This window comes from Pezoporus flaviventris, unplaced genomic scaffold (genome assembly GCF_033815535.1).
Source record: "Pezoporus flaviventris isolate CSIRO_AGI_PZ_B2104156 unplaced genomic scaffold, CSIRO_AGI_Pfla_v1 ptg000036l, whole genome shotgun sequence".
In the NCBI taxonomy this organism is placed as follows: Eukaryota; Metazoa; Chordata; class Aves; order Psittaciformes; family Psittacidae; genus Pezoporus; species Pezoporus flaviventris.
In genome coordinates, this window is record NW_026892584.1 from 4,000,886 (window position 1) to 4,020,675 (window position 19,790).

The window sequence follows — 19,790 nt, forward strand, 5'->3', positions numbered from 1 at the left end:
TATATCAGGAAGACATTCTCACCACATTTTTAATGTGTAACTCAGAAGGATGTTAGCACTGTATGGATTTTAGTCTCTAAGTTAATACAACACAGAATTAAAAGACCATTATATTGGAAGGCCCTGTGAGGTTAGGAAATGTTGAAGTTGCCTCCCAACCTGACTGCTGAACTGCATCATGATACAGTCTTTAGCTACACGACTGCACACTCACCCTCTGAGCATCTATAAAATACTTATTACGCAGCGTGGCCCAGTCCCTGTTCCCTTGCATGCTACTCAAAACCTGTGCTGAACAGAGAATTACTAATTTTATAAAGGTTTTCTTCATGGCATTACCTTGATTTTTATAAACAGCTGTAAGTGTTTTTGTCAGTGATCACCTCAGCTGAAGGGATGGTATCACCCCCATATTACAGAGGTGGAACTGAGGCAAGAGTGTTAAAGGTGCGCACTGATTGTAGGAGGTCAAGCAGAGAACGCTGTGCATGAATTTTCAAAGTCATGAGTACAACATGGACCTTAACGATCCAAAGAAGATCTCTGCTGTCTTTAGATACATCTTTGAGCATTCAGCATGCCTGAAAATCAGTTTCCACATTGAGAAAAAGCAGACTATACAACATCAGTACACATCTGTACTACAGATCTCTGCTGCTTCCATGTCTAATATAAAGTGAGGCTTATCACTGTCTGTGGGAACTGAGAACAGACAAGTGACACTTATTTTTGCCCATGGGCTTAGCAAACATTTATTACACAATGAGGATTGGTGAAATGATGGTCCTCAGTTCAAGCCCAAGTTTTGCAAGGAAATGTATTTAGTCCTCCAAAGTCTATTCCTCTGTAGACAGGTTTCTTCTGCCCTCACGCTTGTCCTGTTCCCACCTCTCATACCTGTTTCTGCTGCATGCTTCCACCCCTATGTATCCCTGCAGACTCCTCATCCCAAATGCTCCCTCTTCCTCCTGCTTTCTGACTCTACATGCTCACCTGCTTTTACCATGCTCCTGGTACCTGCTATATTTCAGCTTCAGTTTTGCGCTACCTTCTGTTTCTGCCCCCCTTCCTCAGCCAGCCCTCAAATGCTTGGTCTACAGCTCCTACGCCCAGTTTTAAGCCCCATGATTTTCTCAGAGGATTTCTTCCGCAGTGCAGCACAGCTCCTTCTACACCCATATTTGGGAAAACAGAGCCCTCCTCATTCCCAGTTCCCAGTTCCAAAAAATCTGGAGCCACAGAAACTCTTGGCAAATATGAAGTCTGGGCTACGTACAAGGTGGAGGGTATTTCAGGTCACAGAGAAACGTTAACTGAAAGCAATAAACACAAAGAAACCTGACCATAAGCAGTGACTCCAGACCAACCTTTCCTGGTTTCAGCCTCGACCTGTCCACCCTGTAATTAAACCTAAATATGCCCAGGTTTTCAAAGACAAATTTAAAATACTTAGATGATAACTGTTGCTATGAAAAGGAGCATACCACCAAAAATACTCCAACTGGAAAAAGCTTTAACATAAGTACAAGGTCCAGTCTGGAGATGTGATGAACCTTTTGGATGAACCTTTAGCATCACTAACATGAGATTTTGTACATATAATAAGAAGAATCTGATGTGTCAATGAAATTTAGCACAACTGGATCAATATACAACATCTCAGCCTTCCATTCAATTTCTTTTTTTACTCTAACTCACAACTGATATGAACAGATACGTTTGGAGCAGAGTCTCACGGCTGACTAACAGAAAGGCAAGGGTAAAGCAGATGTGCTCTAGCAACCAGAAACTGTTTAAGAAATATCCTGGAACCCTTCCAGGCTCACAGTTGTCCTGGTGTTCACTCAGATCAAATCCTGCTTAGTCTTATCTGCATAAGTGTGGACCAATTGCAGGACTGATGCTTGTATTATCTGCATTTGGCAAGGATTTAACATCTGATTCACCAAAAAGCAGTCTCAATTCCTGCAGCTTTCCCACTTTCCTTGGACCACTAGATGGCAGTTCCCCATTTCCAGCCCAGGGCGCTCAGTACCTGTTTGCTCCTGCCCAGCAGCTGCGTCAAGCACAGCTGAGGCACGCATCTGCCTTTGCGTGTTGTCTGCAACACAGACTTCTTGTGGAGCTGTCAACAAGAGTGGCTCTGGGCCAGTGTTCTACCTGAATGATATACAGCTTTGCACTTTTAAATGACAACCAAAGAAATTTCCACAGGCACCCTGAAGGGTGCTAACACAGGCCTTAGCAATGAGACAGGTTCTCCATGTCATGTGTTACTCACCCAGAATTTTACGAGGAAGAAAGCATTTTGGGGCCCCTTCCCAAACAGTTCCTTCAGACCACCCTTCTTCTCAGGGAATTTGTCATAAATCTGACGAATGTCCACTGACTCAAGCAACGGGTCGCTGTAAGAATGGTTAGCGTGTCCAATGTGTACGAAGAGGTGTTTATTGTACTGCAAGAAAGAAACAGGAAAATCAGTGCTGTACAAAAAGAACAGAGGTTGATTTTGGCATGGGTCTGTGTGTGCTCCTGTGGAGGGTAGAGTGCTTTGAGGGATTAAATGACTCAGACATTACTTCTGGGACTATGATTTTTCTGCAGTATGATTTCCATGAGCAGCTTTAGTGACTGTGTCCTAGCCCCTTGTGAACAAGAATCAACATCAAAAACCCGTGTCTCCACTGCAAAACCAGAAAACATGGTCATCTTCAAGAGAGTAGCGCACGCAGAAAGACCCAGTGGCAGCATGGTGATAAAGAGCCCTTTGCAAAGCATAAGAAGATGAATATGCTCACCAGAAAAGCCTCTTTCTCCTTTAAACCATGCCTTTTAATGTCCCATCTCCTCAGAGCCTGAATTTCTGCTAGTGCCACAGAGCCCACACATACACACCTCCTGTTTGTCGATTAAAAAAGCCCAGCCTCAAACTATAGCATAGGCTAATGCCACTTAACTAATAGAAATGGAAGGGATTTTCCTTTAACTGCAGAATGACAATAACAAGAATGTCAGCTACCCTGTGTTGCCGTTAATGTAGAAGTCGTCCTCATTATGTGTTCTCCAGTATTTTGACCCATGTAATATTAAAGAGCCAAACTTTTACCACTTCCCTCGGGAGCTAGCTCCATGGATGACCATCTCTGCCAAAACACATTCAGCTTCAATTTCCTATTTCCTAACTTCATCCCATCACACCTCATTATAATCACAGCAATCGCCTCAGCAACCCCTTCCCTGCCTGGGGGAAATCCGTGGCCTGGTGCAATCCACAGCAGCTCCCCACTGAACCCAACACGCGCTTTTAGGGGCTGCCGTTTCTCCAAGAGGACAGCACCTCTCAGCACCTGAAACGGAAGCAGAAGGATGAACCCCAAAGACCCTCCGGCAGTCAGCAGCTCACAGTGTCAGGTGAGCAGAGTGAAGGAGCTCAAGAGTGCCAGGATTGAACACTGGTGTTTTTAACCATGCAGATCACAAAACATTTTGCTAACTTAATTAAAGGAAAGCTGATACATAGTCACTGAACACTAGAAAACCCTGTCATATTGAACAGATGCTGTATAAAGGGGCAATTCCCAACAGCTAAGCACAGATAAAATATTTAAAAGCCCCAAGCAGACCTCATTTAAGCTGTTTTGTTTACAATATACCTGCTGAATGAACAAATTGAAATGACAAATCTAAATTAATTGGACAACCACTCAAAGCCTTCTTTTGGTGTAAGCAGAGTCTTCCCCAGCAGATGTCCAAAACTCTGGGGAAAAGGAAATGGACTGGCTAGATTTCTGCACTTAGGAAATTAAAACTGAAATCTATTTAAAAATCATCCAGTACAGTGAAATCAGAATTTAGAATCAGAGATCACTCATCTGTGTATAGGCCAAAAATGAGATCTAGTCTGTGCTTTTTTTACAGGGTTGTATTTCTGTTTTAATTCTGTGGAAGGAAAAAGGGAAGTGTAACACTTTACTAAGGTGTTTGCACAAGCCAGTCCAAGTCTGAGAGCACCAGTTCCACAGATTTTCCTTGTAGCCCTCTTCAACAAGAGTACCAGCCAAGCTGCTTCTGTGCATAAATGGAAAACTTGCCCAGCCTTTAGTTAGTGCAGGTAGAGCCCAAAAGGGGCAGAACTGATCCAAAGAAGCTGTTTCTGCCTTGAAGAGGAAAACAGGCATGGCAGAGAAATAAATGGGCAGTGACAAGCTGAATGCATGCATACAGGAGTGTGCCCATGACTGTGTGCCAGCTAGCCCTCACCCAGCACTGCTTTAGCTTGCAGCACACTGATCACTTAGACACCATCAAGAAATAGTACTGGTTGCAACCATGAGCTCCTACCATAACAGTGTCTGTGGTCAGATTTAACATGTTACTTTACCCAGTAGTGGCAAAAGTGATATGAGGAAGCACCATGGCTCCAGCTTTTGTGTTCTGAATCCTGTTATCACATATTCAGCTGGCAGTACTGTGAGTAAAGAGCTAGAAGTCATGCTGAACATTTCTTATGTCTCTTACCGACAACTGAAAAACTTAGTAAAATATATCAGGGTCCCCTATAGCTGGAACTGCCAGGAACACAAGAAAGGGAGGTTCAGAAACCTGCTCCTGTCACTCTCCTTAACTATGAGGGGCAAAGTGCAGGAGGACAGGGCACAGACCAGGTCATTGAACTTGGCTATGTACAGAAGCCTATCTGAGAGCAGGCAAACACCTCCATTTTTCAAGGAGAATGATGAGAATTCCCCAGTAGAGATAAGCACTTCAGTCTCCTCTGAAAAATTACCCCCCACCCCCCCCCAGCACCTTTCTAACCTGCCTAGGAGTGCCTAGCTGTGCTCTCCCCGGGGATGTAAGATGCCCCAAAGCTTCTCATTCAGAGTAAGGGCTTGAAAAACCATTCCAACCATTAGTGACCAGGTTATTATTTAATTTGGGATTGTCTCCTCTCAGCCTTCTCTGCTGAGTTGTTCCAGGTTGTAAAAATAGCCACATTTCTATAGGAACAGAACTGAGGGCTCATGTTCTCTGCACCCTGGGAAGTATCCTCCCCAGAAGGGTGCTTCTCTCCCATTCCCAAAGGTGGCTGGGGAGTGAAGGAGAAAGGGAGAGCTCTATCTGGCCCCTGCAAATTCCCAAGACAATTCATGCACCTTTTCTGCAAACCAGGAAAACACACAAATTACTCAGTATCCTGAACTTTGGTAAAAGCAAACACATTTATAGGAACATGAAGCATGAAGTCTTAATGCTGTTTAAATGTAAAAACAAAGTTAAAGGCAGCTGTAAAGCTACGACAGTTGTCTGTGAAGCTCGCCAAAGCACCAGATGCTGCTGCAGCAAAATTTCCGAGCGGGTACAGCAGGACAGATGGTATGACATCACCTGACAACATTCTTAGGACAGAAATGTTTATTTTGATACTGCAGTGTGTGATTATTTTCTCCTTATGTTGCTGCAATTCCTATGCTAAGTACGATCATTACTAACCTAATTAGATGTGGCATATTTCTATGAACTAACAAATGATAATCTAATATTCAGAGCAGGGTAAATCGATACAGAAATGATCCCTACTGGTTTTATACAAACATATTCCATGACAGGAATTAATGCACAGATAAAAGCAAAGAAGCTAAGTTTTATGCTCATATTTTTGAGCCAATTAGTGCCTGAAAGCTTAAAAAAATCCTCATTATATTGTGAATTCACTGTTATTTTAGACTGAGTATTCCAGAGCCACTGAAGTACATTAGGTGCTGAGGAATTTACTCACACGACAGCATTTAAAGGATTTGCATCTGGCATTGGGGTATTAATGTGCTTTAGATGCTGCAAACCATCACAGGTCAAATCCTGTATTTCCTGAGGATAAAAACTGCAGAAAAATACAAAGAACATTTTCAGCTGCCTTCAGCATCTGCATTACACGACATGCCCTGGAGATGGCCACCTCTTACTGAGCTCCTTTCCTTAAAGAAATTCTAACTATGCAAAGAATGCAGTAAAGCCATGAAATATGACTGTTGTCAAATAATACCACAAGAAAAAATTATAATCCATTTAGGAATTTAAAAGAACCAAGACAAATTGCCAATGGCAGGGGATGCAAGCATTTAAGCTGGTGCAGAACAAAGACAAACCACCTACATTTGTTTTATCAGCCAGAATATGTATTTGTAACAGTTCCTCATCAATTTTGCACTTACATTCTAAGGCAACAGCCTTTCCAGTGCATGAAATGCAGGTTTGTGAATTGCTACAGCTCCCTTTGCCACATTCCTGTGCTTCCCCATGCTTGTGGAGCTAACACCAAGCCTTGAGAAGCCTGTATAGGACCAAGTTCTTTATTAAACAGAGGTGGCTAAAGTGCAGATGTGAAGCCAACCCTTTCACACTGCTCAAGTGCCTGGCACTGGGCAGTGATTCCATCTGTACCTCCACAGAGCAGTCCAACCCATCTTTTAAGTAGGTACTGCTGCCTGCGCAGCTACTGCACTTTTGGAGGGAAACAGGAGCCAGGTGGGGTGGGCTGATTGCAAACAATCACTGCTGTATCGTCAGCCTGCGTGTGGTTCTGACCTGTGCCCAGCCTCAGCTCTGCTGTCTCTCTCTATCTGGTAAATCTGGAGGTCTTTAATTTCCTGCTGATGTAAGAAAATCACTTGGTCTGACAACAATTTCTCCTATTTCTACCACAACGCTGGTAAGTGAATATTCTATTCCTGTTGCTGTCGTCTGCCACTAAACCAGACTGGAAGTTATATTTGTAACATTTCAAAGCTATAACTGGAGCCTGTAGCAACTCCTGCCAGTGAGATTTTTAATGTTTTCATGTGAAATGTTAATTGAACTTTCTGTGCTTGTATGCTAAGATACAACTGCAAGGTCAGCCCAGTGTTTTGAGGATCTCCATCCATTCAGACTCCTGCCTGGGTCTGCTCAGGAAATTCATCAGGAATGTGAAGTAAAAGATCTTTGGCTATGTTATGGTTGCAGAAACGGGGAGGTAGGTGATGAATGAGGGCAGTTCTCAGCCCTGACAAATTAATGTTGCCCAACACTTTCCAGCTAATGCTACAGGAGTCCCAGTGTGAAGCTGGGACTTGCTGGTTGAGCAAGGTGCTCGCACAACATTTTCATCAGCTTTCCTGTAACAGTGAAGAGGAATCCTTCAGTTCTGGCCTGTCTGATTTGAGACCCTGCAGTCCCAATTCCAGAATTGCTGAGTGCTCAGATGGGAAAATTATGCCTGAATATAGGAAGTCCTCAATAATGCTAAGTATTCTGCAAAATCAGGCTCATGACAAATCAAAGGGGACCCTCAAAATCAGTGGCCCATTCATTCTTTTGCACCTGAACTTCTTGGTTTGTCAAATGCGAGTAATAATGCTCCTTCATCAAAAAAATGACTGCACTAATACATCTGTGAAATGCAAATGGAGGAATTACAAATTCTGTTTGGAGGAGAGGTTAGAGAGTGCAGAGTGAGCAGGGCACAGGGCCACGCATTTCAACACCAGAAGAAAACAAACTACTGAATCGTTGCTTATCAAAGAAGGGCCATCTACACTGAATGAAGCAGAAACAAATAAATGGGAGCATGTAATTAACTGCTGCATTGTAGAGGACAGCTCCCAACTTTGGAGAGCTTGACTTTGCAGCCCAGCTGAACAGTTCTAGGGTGGGTGTAGCAGGGAGGCTGCAATGGAACAAGATGGACAATGTGGGGCAGTGGCACTGCCAGGTATAAAGTCACTGGGGTGAACACATGGGTTCAGTACACAGGCAGGGAAGGGGAGATGAACAGTCATACCACGCCACTCAGCCAGTGCCAGCCCAACCCACACACCTCCCAGCTCCTCGTCCCTACCGACATGGCACAGTGCAAGGCTGTGGGAGGTAGCCGGCCCCCCACTGTGGTGACCCCCTGATTTTACCTCTCCTGGGCTCACTACAGGGGCTGTGCACCCAGGCTCCACACCAGCAACCCCACAGCCTCACATGCTTGCTCCTTCCCTCCTCCTTGTTTTCACATCTCCCTGGTGAGGAACCTGCCCCTACCCTGGTTGCTTCCAGTGCTTGGGCTGTGTGAGCGCACAGGCTGGGACATAGGCAGGGCTGCGGTACCCGCCTCATTGCTGCTGGCACCAGCGCTCTCCTTCAGTTATGTAAAATCAGCACTTTCAATTTTGCTGAGAGACTTCAAGCAGCAACGGTGGGGTTTGAAGAAAGGGAGAGACCGTCTGTGAAGGCAGCAGCAAGCGCAGTGAGGCCCCAGAAGTCTTTCCACACAACATCAGCACTCAACACGGGCCAACTTCAAGGAATAAACTGGTCTCAGTCTCTCTGCCCATATTTTCACCCCGGGACCTAAGCCCTGGACCCCACATCTGGGCTGGGGCCTCCTGCCACATCTCCATGGGGTTCCCCAGGAACATGGCTGGGCAAGAGCTCTGCTGCGATTCCAAGATTGGAGCCTGTGTCAGTACTGGACCCCCTTGAAGTCGTTTCTTGGCACCTGTAACTACAGACACCTGAGTATGAACACTTCACAGAGGACATTCGCTTCCCAGGGCCAGTCGCTCTTCAGCGCTGCAAAATAAATGACCCTTGCATTCAGACAGTCTGCCACTCCAAGATGTTCATCCTAATGTGGGTTTGCTTCCTCGTCCTTTCACATTACTAAGATGCTAAACTGAAGGCTTCCTTACGACCAAAATGCTGAACTGCTTTTTATACTGTTAACAGGGAATACAGAAAGGATAAAAGATGTTTGTAACAATGGATACTGTTCAAAGATGGAGGGCTTCTTTTGAAAGGATCTCATCTATTTTTCATCACTTAGGTGGTTTGATTAACTTTGGTGAATTTTACTGCATTTGGCTAATGACAGCAGCCTGGTTTTATGGCCCTTGAGCAATTGCTTTCACTTTCTGGTTCTCAGGCACAATTCTCCCTGGGCTCGCAAAGCCCTTTTACAACAACAATAAAACTTGAATTAAAACATAAAGAATATTTTATTTCTTCACCACTTTCTAAAATACATTTTGAAATTTGGACCTAACACAATCTGATGCTTTAGATAGGTGGATTAATACTGAAAATGCCCATCAGACATGGTCTTTATAGCCCTATATAGATATTTTAGACAAAAGCTGCCTGAAGTGCTTGCACTTAAAATGGATGTGGCAGCAAGAGTGAGAAACCTCGAAGAGGAAGAGAAGAAATGGCTGTTTTTGTTGGGTGGTGCAGGGTTTTTTCCTGATTGAAAAGGCAGCTTGAACATCTATACAATAAAACAACTGGAATTATCATCATTTCAGAGTTAGAGTCTTCGCATTTTATAGCTACTTGTGTAACAATCAATTGCCTAGATCCCTTCTCATCTGCTTGCATACTCAGTTTATATTTGTTAGGGAACACAGGATTACTTGGTTTAAGCATTTGTCCTGAGCTTTCACAGAACCACTGCAGTAAAAATGGAAAGCCTTCATTAAGGAAAACCTGTCTTGAAAGCAACAGTATAGGCATATAGGGTAAGCAAAAAGGTAACTGAAATGATGGTGCTTGCACCTACGTGTACAGCTTCTCTGCACCATTTAGGAATTGTACTTGACCACAAAATGCCACAAAAGGAAAATGCAGCTTGACATTTGAAAACTGAATTGATTTTCATGTAAAAGGAGAAGCAATTTGATCCATCCTTAATGGCAGAGTCAGTATTCCAAGGTTTTGCAACCGTGCCATCTTGTCTCCCAGTCTATCTCCTGCCATGCAGTCACAGTACGGGCTGCTTACTGTTTCCTTGCTATAATTTTTTCTTTTGTAAAGAGAACAAGTTTGTGGTTAGACAGGGGAAAGAAGTCAATAGCCCTCCACAAGGGCTCTAAGGAGCACATTTCCGACTCACTAGAATGCCCACTCTGAATTAACATAACTGCCTGACATGGAGTGGCTTTTGTACCTTTACAAACCAATTGCCATTGGAAGAACCCCAGAAATGTTTAACAGTGAATAATTCCCTGTGGGTTCACCTTTGTGCCTGTGCACAGCCCCATTGAAGGTGCTGTGAGTTACCATGGGCAGGCAGACCTAAATTTCTAATTGCTGCACAGGAATACAGACTTCAAGAGGCCTCCCAGGATCATCAAGTCCTGGCCCCAGGTGCCATGTCAAAGAAGCCTTTCTCAGCAAACCTCCAGGTTGCATTTTAAGGTGGTATTGGTCTATTTGCCCCACTACTATGAGGCTTTCTGGCTTGGTTTAGGGCTGGGCAAGAGGGAGGAAGAGTCATCTTTCTTTAAATAAAATGTTGGAAACACCTTTGATCAAAATAATACTTTATGTCATTTTATGTAAAAAGTCAGAGGTGTCATGAACATGTAACTATCTCTTTTCAGAAGATACTTGAGAACTCTTACATGGCTCTCGCATAGCAGCACATACCTATCCTGGCATACAGGAGACACTGCAATCACATCACAGGCCTACATAACTTCATGTGCACATTGTGCAAAACATGTTATCTAGCCTGGCTTGCTGATTTTGTTATTTAAAAAGTAATAGAACTCTATCCTTTCTACATGCACAAGCCATATCTGCAACAAAGACATTGCAGCAACACAAAGGTGTACGAAACTACGGGCAGAATTCACATTTTCAACAGCACTAAATGAGGCTGGGGATTGGCCCTCACCAAGGAGGACTTTTCGTACTGTTCTACACCCTTGCTTTAAGATCCAAATCATCAAATTTACTTACTTAGATCTAAGCAATGCTTCCTCTTCTCCTGACTCCCCATTCCTGGGCAGTGGTGGTGACACGCTGCCCATGGGGGCTCATTCCTCAGCTCCCCACAGCACCTGCCTGGTGCATACAGGCTGTCTCTGCACAGCCCTGCCCCATGGCACTTGCAGCATGGGTGTAAAGAGCAATCTAATTTGGGATGAACACATGACTGAGAACTGACTTTTCTTTGTGTCTCATTTTTGCAATGTTATAGCACATGAGTAACTTGTTCTAAAAAACAAGTCTGGGTAGTTTGATGCTCTTGCTTCTCTAGTAAACCTCCTGCATAAATGCTCTGCATCTAAAAGGCTGGTTTCTCAGCAGTATGCTTGCAAGCTGGGACAAGCTCTGGTGGGCCTCACTGCACCCTCAGGAATTCCAAATAATATTAGTTTGCTCTAAAAGAGTCCTGACAGTATTTTATGGGGCAGCCCTGAGTAGCTGTGTTTCTGTTCAGGCCTCCACTCTTCCTCTGCAAGTGGATGCGTTGCATTCCCCAGAGCCTGCACCTGCCTGAAAAATGAGAGCCCCAACACGTCCTCAGGCTGTGAGCCCACACGCCGTGTGTGAGCGCAACTGGCTCCAAGCCCTGCCACCACGGCAGAGCGGGACCCGCAGCTCTGCACCCTGCCAAAGCCGCATCTTCTCAGTTTTGTTCTGTCAGTCACGTTGCAAATGTATTCACATCACTCAGCTGGTTTCATGTCAGGCACCCGCAGTGTGACAGGCAACCACATGTTGTCTGTTACCCGCGTTCTTGAGAGACTTTTCTTAGAGGAAAAAGCATAGAAGTTACTTAGTTGCTGAACTCATTCACTCTCTTTTATGCAAAGCCATGCAGATACACAAAGGCTCTGCACCATATAAGCCCATGGGTTTTGCAAATAGTTTTGTGTTATAAAATCCTATTGAACAAGGATAATTAGGTGGCATACTAACAAAACAGAAAATCAAAATACACTCACATGCCATTTCATTCATAAAGCAGCACAGTAACACTGAGCTTTACATGGCCACATCCTGTTTTCCCAGTAACCTCAAGGCATACACATAACATCCTGGTGTGCAGCAATCTGGATATGGCAGAGCCCATAAATCAGCAGGACACATTACACTGGATCAGCAAGCCAAGGACTCCAAAAGTTGTGTATTGATGCAGCTGCCCGATGAGAAACCTTGGATGTTGTGTTTCTGTGTTGGAAATACAAACCACTGTCTGGATGAACTCAGGGCTGGGGCTGGAGAAGGCATTCCAGCTGTGGATTAGTCTGGAGGACACTTAAGATGAAGCTTTAGCCCGCTAGAGCCATGAGTGCTGGAAAGCCTGGGAATCAGGGTCAGAGGAAAGCAAAGGGATTCCAGGGAAACCCTGCAAAATCTAATAGCCAGGTTAGTGCTGAGATAACTGTACCTGCTGCCAAACATTTCCTCCCTCAAAGTTAATTCAACCTGGCAAAACATGACATTTAGCAAACCAACACACTGCCACATACTTAGTATATGAATAGCTGAAATAGTGTATGTTTTCACTGGGATGTTTCTCTGCCAGCAGAATGCAACCTCTGTTGTAAGGTTTCTGGGCTATGTCTCCAACCTCCATTATACAGAGTAAACACTCCCTGGATAACACCCCTGGCCAGAGCCCATAAATGCTATGGTTTCCAGTGCTGAATTATAAAGAACAAGTGATAGCTGCTCTCTGCTCCAAGCTACTGCATTTTACCAGGAATCTGAACAAGAATGGCCCGTTAATATCTCCATTCATGACAGTATTTGCTTTTCAGAAATTATCTCAGTAAAAATTCTCAGCTTTGAGCCAAAAGAAGCTCTTTTGATTTATTTGCAATGGAGTAGAAACAGTGCTACTAACAAATGTTCTGGGCAAATATATGATGATTAATATGAAGGTCCAAAGCTCACTGGAGTAAATTACAACCAACTTCATAAACTATCCTTGCAGGTACAGTATGCAGACTGAAAATAGAAACAAAACCAAAAACTTACTAAAAATAAAAAAAATAATAAAATCCTAACCTTGGAGTGGACACTAAGACACAATGAAAGATCAAGGGAGACTGAATGATTGAACATTTAGATAGGTAACCTCAACTAAAAAATGTTGGTAAAGTATTCCATCTGGCTTAACCCTGGAAAGCATCCTCAGAGGGTGGGGAGCAGTAGAGAAAAGCTGAAGATCAGCAGACACACGGACACCACTTACTGATTCAGGATCCCTCTGCTGTTCAAGGAAAGCCGAAAATTCCACCAGCCTGAGCTTGGTCGTACCAATTGATCGGCCCTGCCATGCAGGGACTGAGGGAGCTGGAGCTGATGTAGGCTCAAATCCTAAAATAGAGGAACCATTTTCATGAAGAAGTTGATAATTCCTCAGTTTATATTTTCTGAATTAAATATAATCAGGAATTCTGCATGTTTATATTTATGGATGTTTATATTTATTTTAGCAAGTAATGAATTCAGAACGAGTTAAAATTGGAAAAACACAGAACACAAAATGTGGAAAAAGAGGTCTCAACCCAGCAAACTAATAATGGTGCAAGTAAAAGATCTATTTCTTTGCTTTCTTGAAAACTACTGCAAATTTTTTGTTTGAATTATATAGTAGATTATAGAGATTTATATAGACTTCACGTAGACTTACAGCTGACCCTTCCTTGGAAACTGGCAGCAAGACTCACAGGAGATGTTGCTGCCTTGGGAGTAAAGAGAAGTGGCTTCCATCTCTGGCTCCTAATGTGCCACATGTTACAAGTAAATCACCTCTCTTTTTGCTTATTTCTTCTGTCACTCTCAATTCCCTTCTATTTAGAGTATAAGGTTTCCAAGATAGGGACTGTCTCTTACAATGTATTGGCACATTGGGTCTTTGACTTCTTTTGGAGCTCTTAGGGAGCATTATTACAGATAATAATAAATAATTACTGTAGAGAGCTGAATCATATCCTAAAAAGAAAAAGAAGGTTTTAAATTGATAATAAAGAGAGAATGACATGATCTAGAGAGAGAAGGGCTGTTAACCACCATCTCCATTCACCTCAAGAGAAGGAATAAGTGCTATCTCTTGCTCCTTATCATGGAAAATTAGATGAGAAGGAAACAAAACAGTAAAGGAAGAAGGGAAAAGCAGCAGCTCATAGGCAAAACTGATGCGGGTTTGATGCGGCTGCAAGGATGAATGATGTGGGCGCAAGGGATGGCAGGGGAGAGGCACCAAAGGTTAGAAAACAAAGTTAATCTCAAACTAGGCTGAGAACAAGAGAGAAGTCACAAATAATGTGTGTCCATATCCTGCAATAAGGGTATGGTACCTGACCACAAACCTCAAATGCAGGCAATGAAGATGTGAGGCTTGTATAAAATAGGGAATTACAAACGTGACTGGTTAGACATGAACAGAACTTCAAATGAAGCAAAAGCTCATGCATAAGTGTTGACTGATTTAGAAATACTAATAATCCTATCCTGAGAGGCAACAGGGAAGAGTAAAAGAAGATGATTCAAAATGTCTGCCTTAGAAATCAATGTTATAAATTAGGAGCATCAAGAAAAAGGAAATAGTCAAGGATGCAGAAAGATAGCCTTAGTTTTAAAGATTAAATGGCAGCAAGTTAGAAAATCATAAAAACACTGGGTAAGAGTCAGAAAACTGCAGTTCAAGGAGCCAGAAGCATGGTGTCATTTGGCAAGGGAGACATAAAATTAGTTATCGTCTGCAAAGAAATAATGATCTGTTCTGAAATTAGCCATGAAGCCAACTTGGGAAAAGGAGTAGCCATGGGAAGGGCTTGATCAATTTGAGCAATGGAAGTCAGAATAAACATTAGGTACTTATCAAAGTCATACCAGACAGAGTAGGACGTTCAGGAGGGGGAAGAGTTATCAACGACCAAATACAAAAAGTTGTTTTACACTTAAGTCTAAACATATATAGTTTTGGAAGAGTTTTTAGCCTCAGTTTAAAATAAATTAAGGGTTATTTTCATTACAGATGGAAATGAAATTTAGTTATTAAAAAAAGAAAGATGCATCCTATTACTCATTTTTCACAAAGCATTTACCTATCATATACAATTTACCTATCACATACAATGCTGACTGAAGATCATGTATCACAACTCCTTGCATATGTATTAGTGTTTCCTATCAAAATGTAAAAAAAAAAAACAACCCCAAACCAAAAAAACAAAACCCAAAAACCAGTGATTTTCCCCCAGATTATAACCAGCTAATAGGACACTGGAACTGGTGTTTGGTCTGGCTACAGGGAATGTTAGATGTGGATTAGTGGAAAAATTAATACATTGCATTCAGTAAACAATCAAGTCTTTTTAAAGGAGAGTATAAATGGAAGAATTACCTGAAATGGGAGCTGTGACTGATGGCTGTATAGGATAGGCCTGCTGAACGAATGGCTTTACGCTGGAATAAAGAGTTACACAAAAATCATACACCATGCCATCCACAGTAAACTCCATTAGAGTCACATTGTATAAGAAAATACATGATTAATGACCTTTACCCACAAACATATATATCAATTCCTTGCGTAGCTTATTTAACAGACAGAGAGTAAAAAGGTAAGAGAGAGAGAGGAGGGGGAGAATTACACCCAACATCTTAAAGCGACGAGTTCATCTGCACTGAGTCACGCAGCAGGAAACCTGACCCACCCGTTGCAAGTGTGCAGCAGACATGGATGATGATTGTTTTGACTCCTAATAAATCCAGAGGACATTAAACTACAGGGGCACAAAGACTCCCATGGGCTTCAAAGGAATAATGTGATGAGAAGCTGAAAAATAAGGCTGGGAAACACTGCTCCAGAGATCACCTCAAGGCAGAAAACATAACACCTGACAGAGTGGCAAAGGCTTCCTTCTCCACATGGTGCTGCTACCATGATGCCAAAGGGTAGTAATCCCACTAATGGGCCTCATGCAGTCATCTCCTGCCCTGCAGAAAAGCATGTGCCCCCTGCCTCCAGTATTGCTTATACATTTAAAAAAGGGTGGAAGTATATGTGCCGGAAACTTATCCACAGACAAAACCTAAAAAACTGCTTCCCTGGTATTATCATCACGTCAGCATGGAATGGGAGAAAAAGAAGCGTGCCCATTAGGTATTCAGCTTCAGCTTTGAAATCTAGGATCCCTTCTAACTTTCTGAATGTGAGTTCAGATCACTGTAAGGGTTCTTCCTTTCCCTACAACTATCTTTTCCTCCTCTTTGGAAAAAATTGCTAGCTCTTGCCTCACTGATATCCCCTGGCAGCGAAGTGCACAAGCCAGACCCATGCTGCAAATAGAAGGATATTTTAATTTTCAGACTTACTCTTGTGAGGATCCAGGCTGCCCTGTTTGAATCATACCCGGCCAAAACTGGAAGAGGAAAAACAAACAAACAGACCCACAATTGTTTTCTTTGTTGAAAGACTTTGGATATTTCTGAAAAAGCATGATTCCTTTTGCAAACACAAGTGAAAAGTATTAATCCATTCATTCAGCCTTAATTTTCTACTGCACATTGTTAGAGAATACAGGGAGTTTTTGGGACTCAGCTAACAACTTACCCCAGGTGCCCCAGGAAATGTAGGACGGGGAATTCCTGGCAGGCCCAGCTTGTTGTGAATAGCAGTAGCTGAGACTATCTGAGCTGATGACATTGCTGCCATGTGCTGGAGTGCTTTGTCCTTTGCTGTCTGATCCTTTAATATGACAATTACATGGAGTCTTAAAACATTTGGCACAACAAATGATGTTAAATAACTGCAGCTACAAGCACATAACTAAAAACTTAAAAAGCCACACAGAAAATGCAAAAATAGCAAACCATGCAGGAAAAAAAAATACAGCACAGAGGCTAACACTCAAACTACCTCAAGGCAAAACCTCCTCTCAGACATGCATGGTGGACCTGAATTCTCACAGTCTGCTCTGCCAACAAGCAGGAAGCTCTGGGAGAGCAAACTATTGACCACTTGTTTATTTGGGCAAATTCTGCTGATTTTAAATCAGGCTGGACTAAACACAGAATGCTGGTAAGGCTCTGCCTGCAGGACAGGGAGCACCGAGACTGGCGCCCTGTCGTTTAGATCTAAGAGAAGTTTGCCTTTTGTATTACACTGTAAAATGAGAACACAGAACTGCGACTGACTTGCAATGACAGATCTTTCTTTGTGCTTACAGGTTTAGAAACATTTTGGATTCTGTTTTACAACAAGTATTTTAAAAGATAGATCACAAAAAATGTAATTAAGATTTTAAACTTCCAATTGTGGAATTTTACTAATTTACAGTGTTCCCAAAGAAAACAATCAGCCATGAAACTTCTGTTTCCAAGAATACAGAAACAAGTTTAGGAAAAGATGGGTTGTTATTGATTACTTGTTTTAGAGCAGCGCTTGGAGTCCTAGCCACTGCCAAATATGTATGATCACAGAATAGAAAAGGAAAGCCTCTTAATGCAACAGTGTTAACTAAGTGGATATCTTAGGTCAGGTAAAATAAGTAAACAACAGACTGTTACTATCTGGTAAAGGGGGGTTCCTCAACCAGAAACACCGTATTAATAAGTGCTAATATTTAAGTATGTGACTTAGAATGAAGGAACACAAGCAGTATTAGGCAAGGATTTTGTTTGGGGGTTTTATTTTTAATTTTTTTTTATTTTTCAAGCAAAGTAGCAAGCATGCTGGCAAGAGATGCATGCTCTTATATATGGTATATGACTTTGCACATATGCTCCCTCTAAAGCTTGTTTATAGTAGTACTATAGATGAGCAGTTTCTTCCTTTGAATAGCTCCTTTAGAAACAGCACAGGCTAAAAGTATAGGAAAAGCTAGCCAAAAATTCTGCCAAGCACAGCTAAGGTACATAATACTTGGTTTAGTTAAAATACTTACCATGCTTGTTACCTGGATACAACAACAAACAGTTTATTAAAATGCTTGTGTAGAAGAGCAGACTCTTAGCAAAATATGAACAAAATAGCAAGAGACAAAAGGAAGAGCATTTTGCTCAACATCCAATATTAGCTTTAAACAAATGCATTATTTTCACCTAGGGACTGATTCATTAAAAGGAAAACAAATAAAAAGGATTAGAAACCCCTAACAACACTGGGGAGAAATAACACCACCTCCTTCTGTGACAGCTGCAGAGAGCGGGTGAAGGGGGTTTTTGCTGAGCTTGTTTCCCTAAGCCGTTGCAAGGAGCCCCTGTGGGATGCAGCCTGGGAGAGCGGCAGGTGGAGCAGGGGAGTAGCTGCTCCAGCACAGTCCCCCTCTGCACTGCGCAGGATGTGAGCCTGAAGTGCAACCCACTGCCTGCAGAAGCATTAACACCTGCGGACTCACCCGCCCTGCTCCAGCACAGCAGCACCGGGCACTGCTTTATGACCTGCCTCATGGGGACTGCCTCGCTACAGCTGACAGTGCACCGACAGAGCAGCTTCTGCCCTGTGGCTGTGCAGCGGGCAGGGGGACACATTACCCATCAGTGCACGAACAAAACTTGGTTTCTCCAACTTGTAGCTTTCCCATATAAACACAAGCAGTTCACTGGGTAAGAGCTGGAAGTCAGCTCTGTCTCTGCCAGCTACAGGCACCTACCACTGCCCCAGGTGTATTTGGGAGGTTTGTGCACGGCACGTTATACTGGCTGCCTTTGGGTGCCTGCAGATCACTGGGCTATAAAATGCTTTGGTGGGTGTGAAAAAGTGGCAGTGTCCTGACATTCACACAGCTATCCAGAAAGCCAACACCTCTGCTCTCCTGCATAGTGAGAAGGACCATCCACCATGAAAACATGAACACGAGTTGTCCTTAAGCAACACTAGAGGACTTTTGTTCCTCTTCCCCCTTTCTTTTTTTAGGGGAGCTGGCTTGGAAATGCCAAACCATGAAAGTCTCACCTGCAGTTGACTGAATCATAACAAAACCGAACATAAAGGGGATCAATACCCTGTGTTTGAAATGTATGATTCAAGAGACGTGTGCCTTTGGGTCCTAGTAATCTCCAAAACTGAGTGCTGCTTTCATACTGCCTTCTTTCTCCAGAGCTGTTATGGCACTACAGCCTCCCCTCCTGCACTGCCTCCTGGCTGCCACCAGCCATGCCAGTGCCACCAAAGGAAAGCCCAGCTCCTGTGCTCCTGCTACGTTCCCAGACTCATACTGTTCTGCTGATATAATGGCTGCTATTAGGTGGATCTAAACTAAAGAAGAACAGGAAAATAAAAGCTTTGTTAGGGATATAAAAGCCCACACCTGGGAGCTGCATGAGCCCAGCGTAAATGATGTCTATGGCATAGTTCATCTTGCCTCACTTCAGGCATCTGAAGTCTCCAATCTAAGGCAGCCGGCTAGCCCCCTGCTACTGTTAGTGCAGTAAGCACCTACTGGAGGAGGAGACAATGTATTTCTTGCTTGCCAGGCATCAAAACCAACTGGAGTGTGTTACTTTCTGTACTGTTACCCCTGTCCAAGGACTACAACAGGAGCCTGAGCACGCCATGGCAACAGTTAGGGCAGGTAAATCCCTGATGAACTAAGGAGAAATGAACTATGGAAAAATTTTCCAAAACTTACACTTCCTTCAAGAAGACCCATTGTGTTCACAGAAGGAAGGACACTGAGACTGTCTTGTGGAGCCCTCAGCTGCCATTGACACTGAGCCTGATGAGCCAGAATTTTAGGAAAAGGGACAGGGATTTTTGGAGGGAGAAAACATCTTCTGCTTCATGACATGAGAAGGGATATGCCTTCCTTCTTGCCGACTGCTGCTTTCACCCTAGAACGTTCTGCATTTTGCAGTGGCTATTCATCTCATCCACTTTGACCAATTACATTAGCAGGAGGATAGAGAGAAAGCAAAAGTGTTTGGGATGCCAGCTCAGAAATACAGCCCTTCCAGCAGGGCTAGTCTTGAGGAATTTCAACAGCTCCTACAAAGTTTCTCAATGGTGGCAATCTACCAGC

At 43.1% G+C, this 19,790-nt stretch overlaps 1 protein-coding gene across 8 annotated transcripts in view; it reads right to left on the bottom strand.

Annotated features, from left to right (window-relative positions):
* The window catches only part of TEAD1 (TEA domain transcription factor 1), a 162,249-nt gene that overhangs the window by 17,258 nt on the left and 125,201 nt on the right, over positions 1–19,790 (bottom strand). For 5 of the 8 annotated variants that reach the window (XM_061462900.1, XM_061462899.1, XM_061462903.1 and 2 more), the window contains 5 exons: positions 16,382–16,516; positions 16,144–16,190; positions 15,170–15,231; positions 13,013–13,137; positions 2,282–2,455 (listed from right to left, as the gene is read on the bottom strand). In XM_061462900.1, the coding sequence (XP_061318884.1) occupies positions 2,282–2,455; positions 13,013–13,137; positions 15,170–15,231; positions 16,144–16,190; positions 16,382–16,516 (543 nt within the window). Of the gene's footprint in view, positions 1–2,281; positions 2,456–13,012; positions 13,138–15,169; positions 15,232–16,143; positions 16,191–16,381; positions 16,517–17,714; positions 18,832–19,790 lie in introns of those variants that run through there. The other 3 variants (XM_061462904.1, XM_061462905.1, XM_061462906.1) reach the window with 2 other exon arrangements.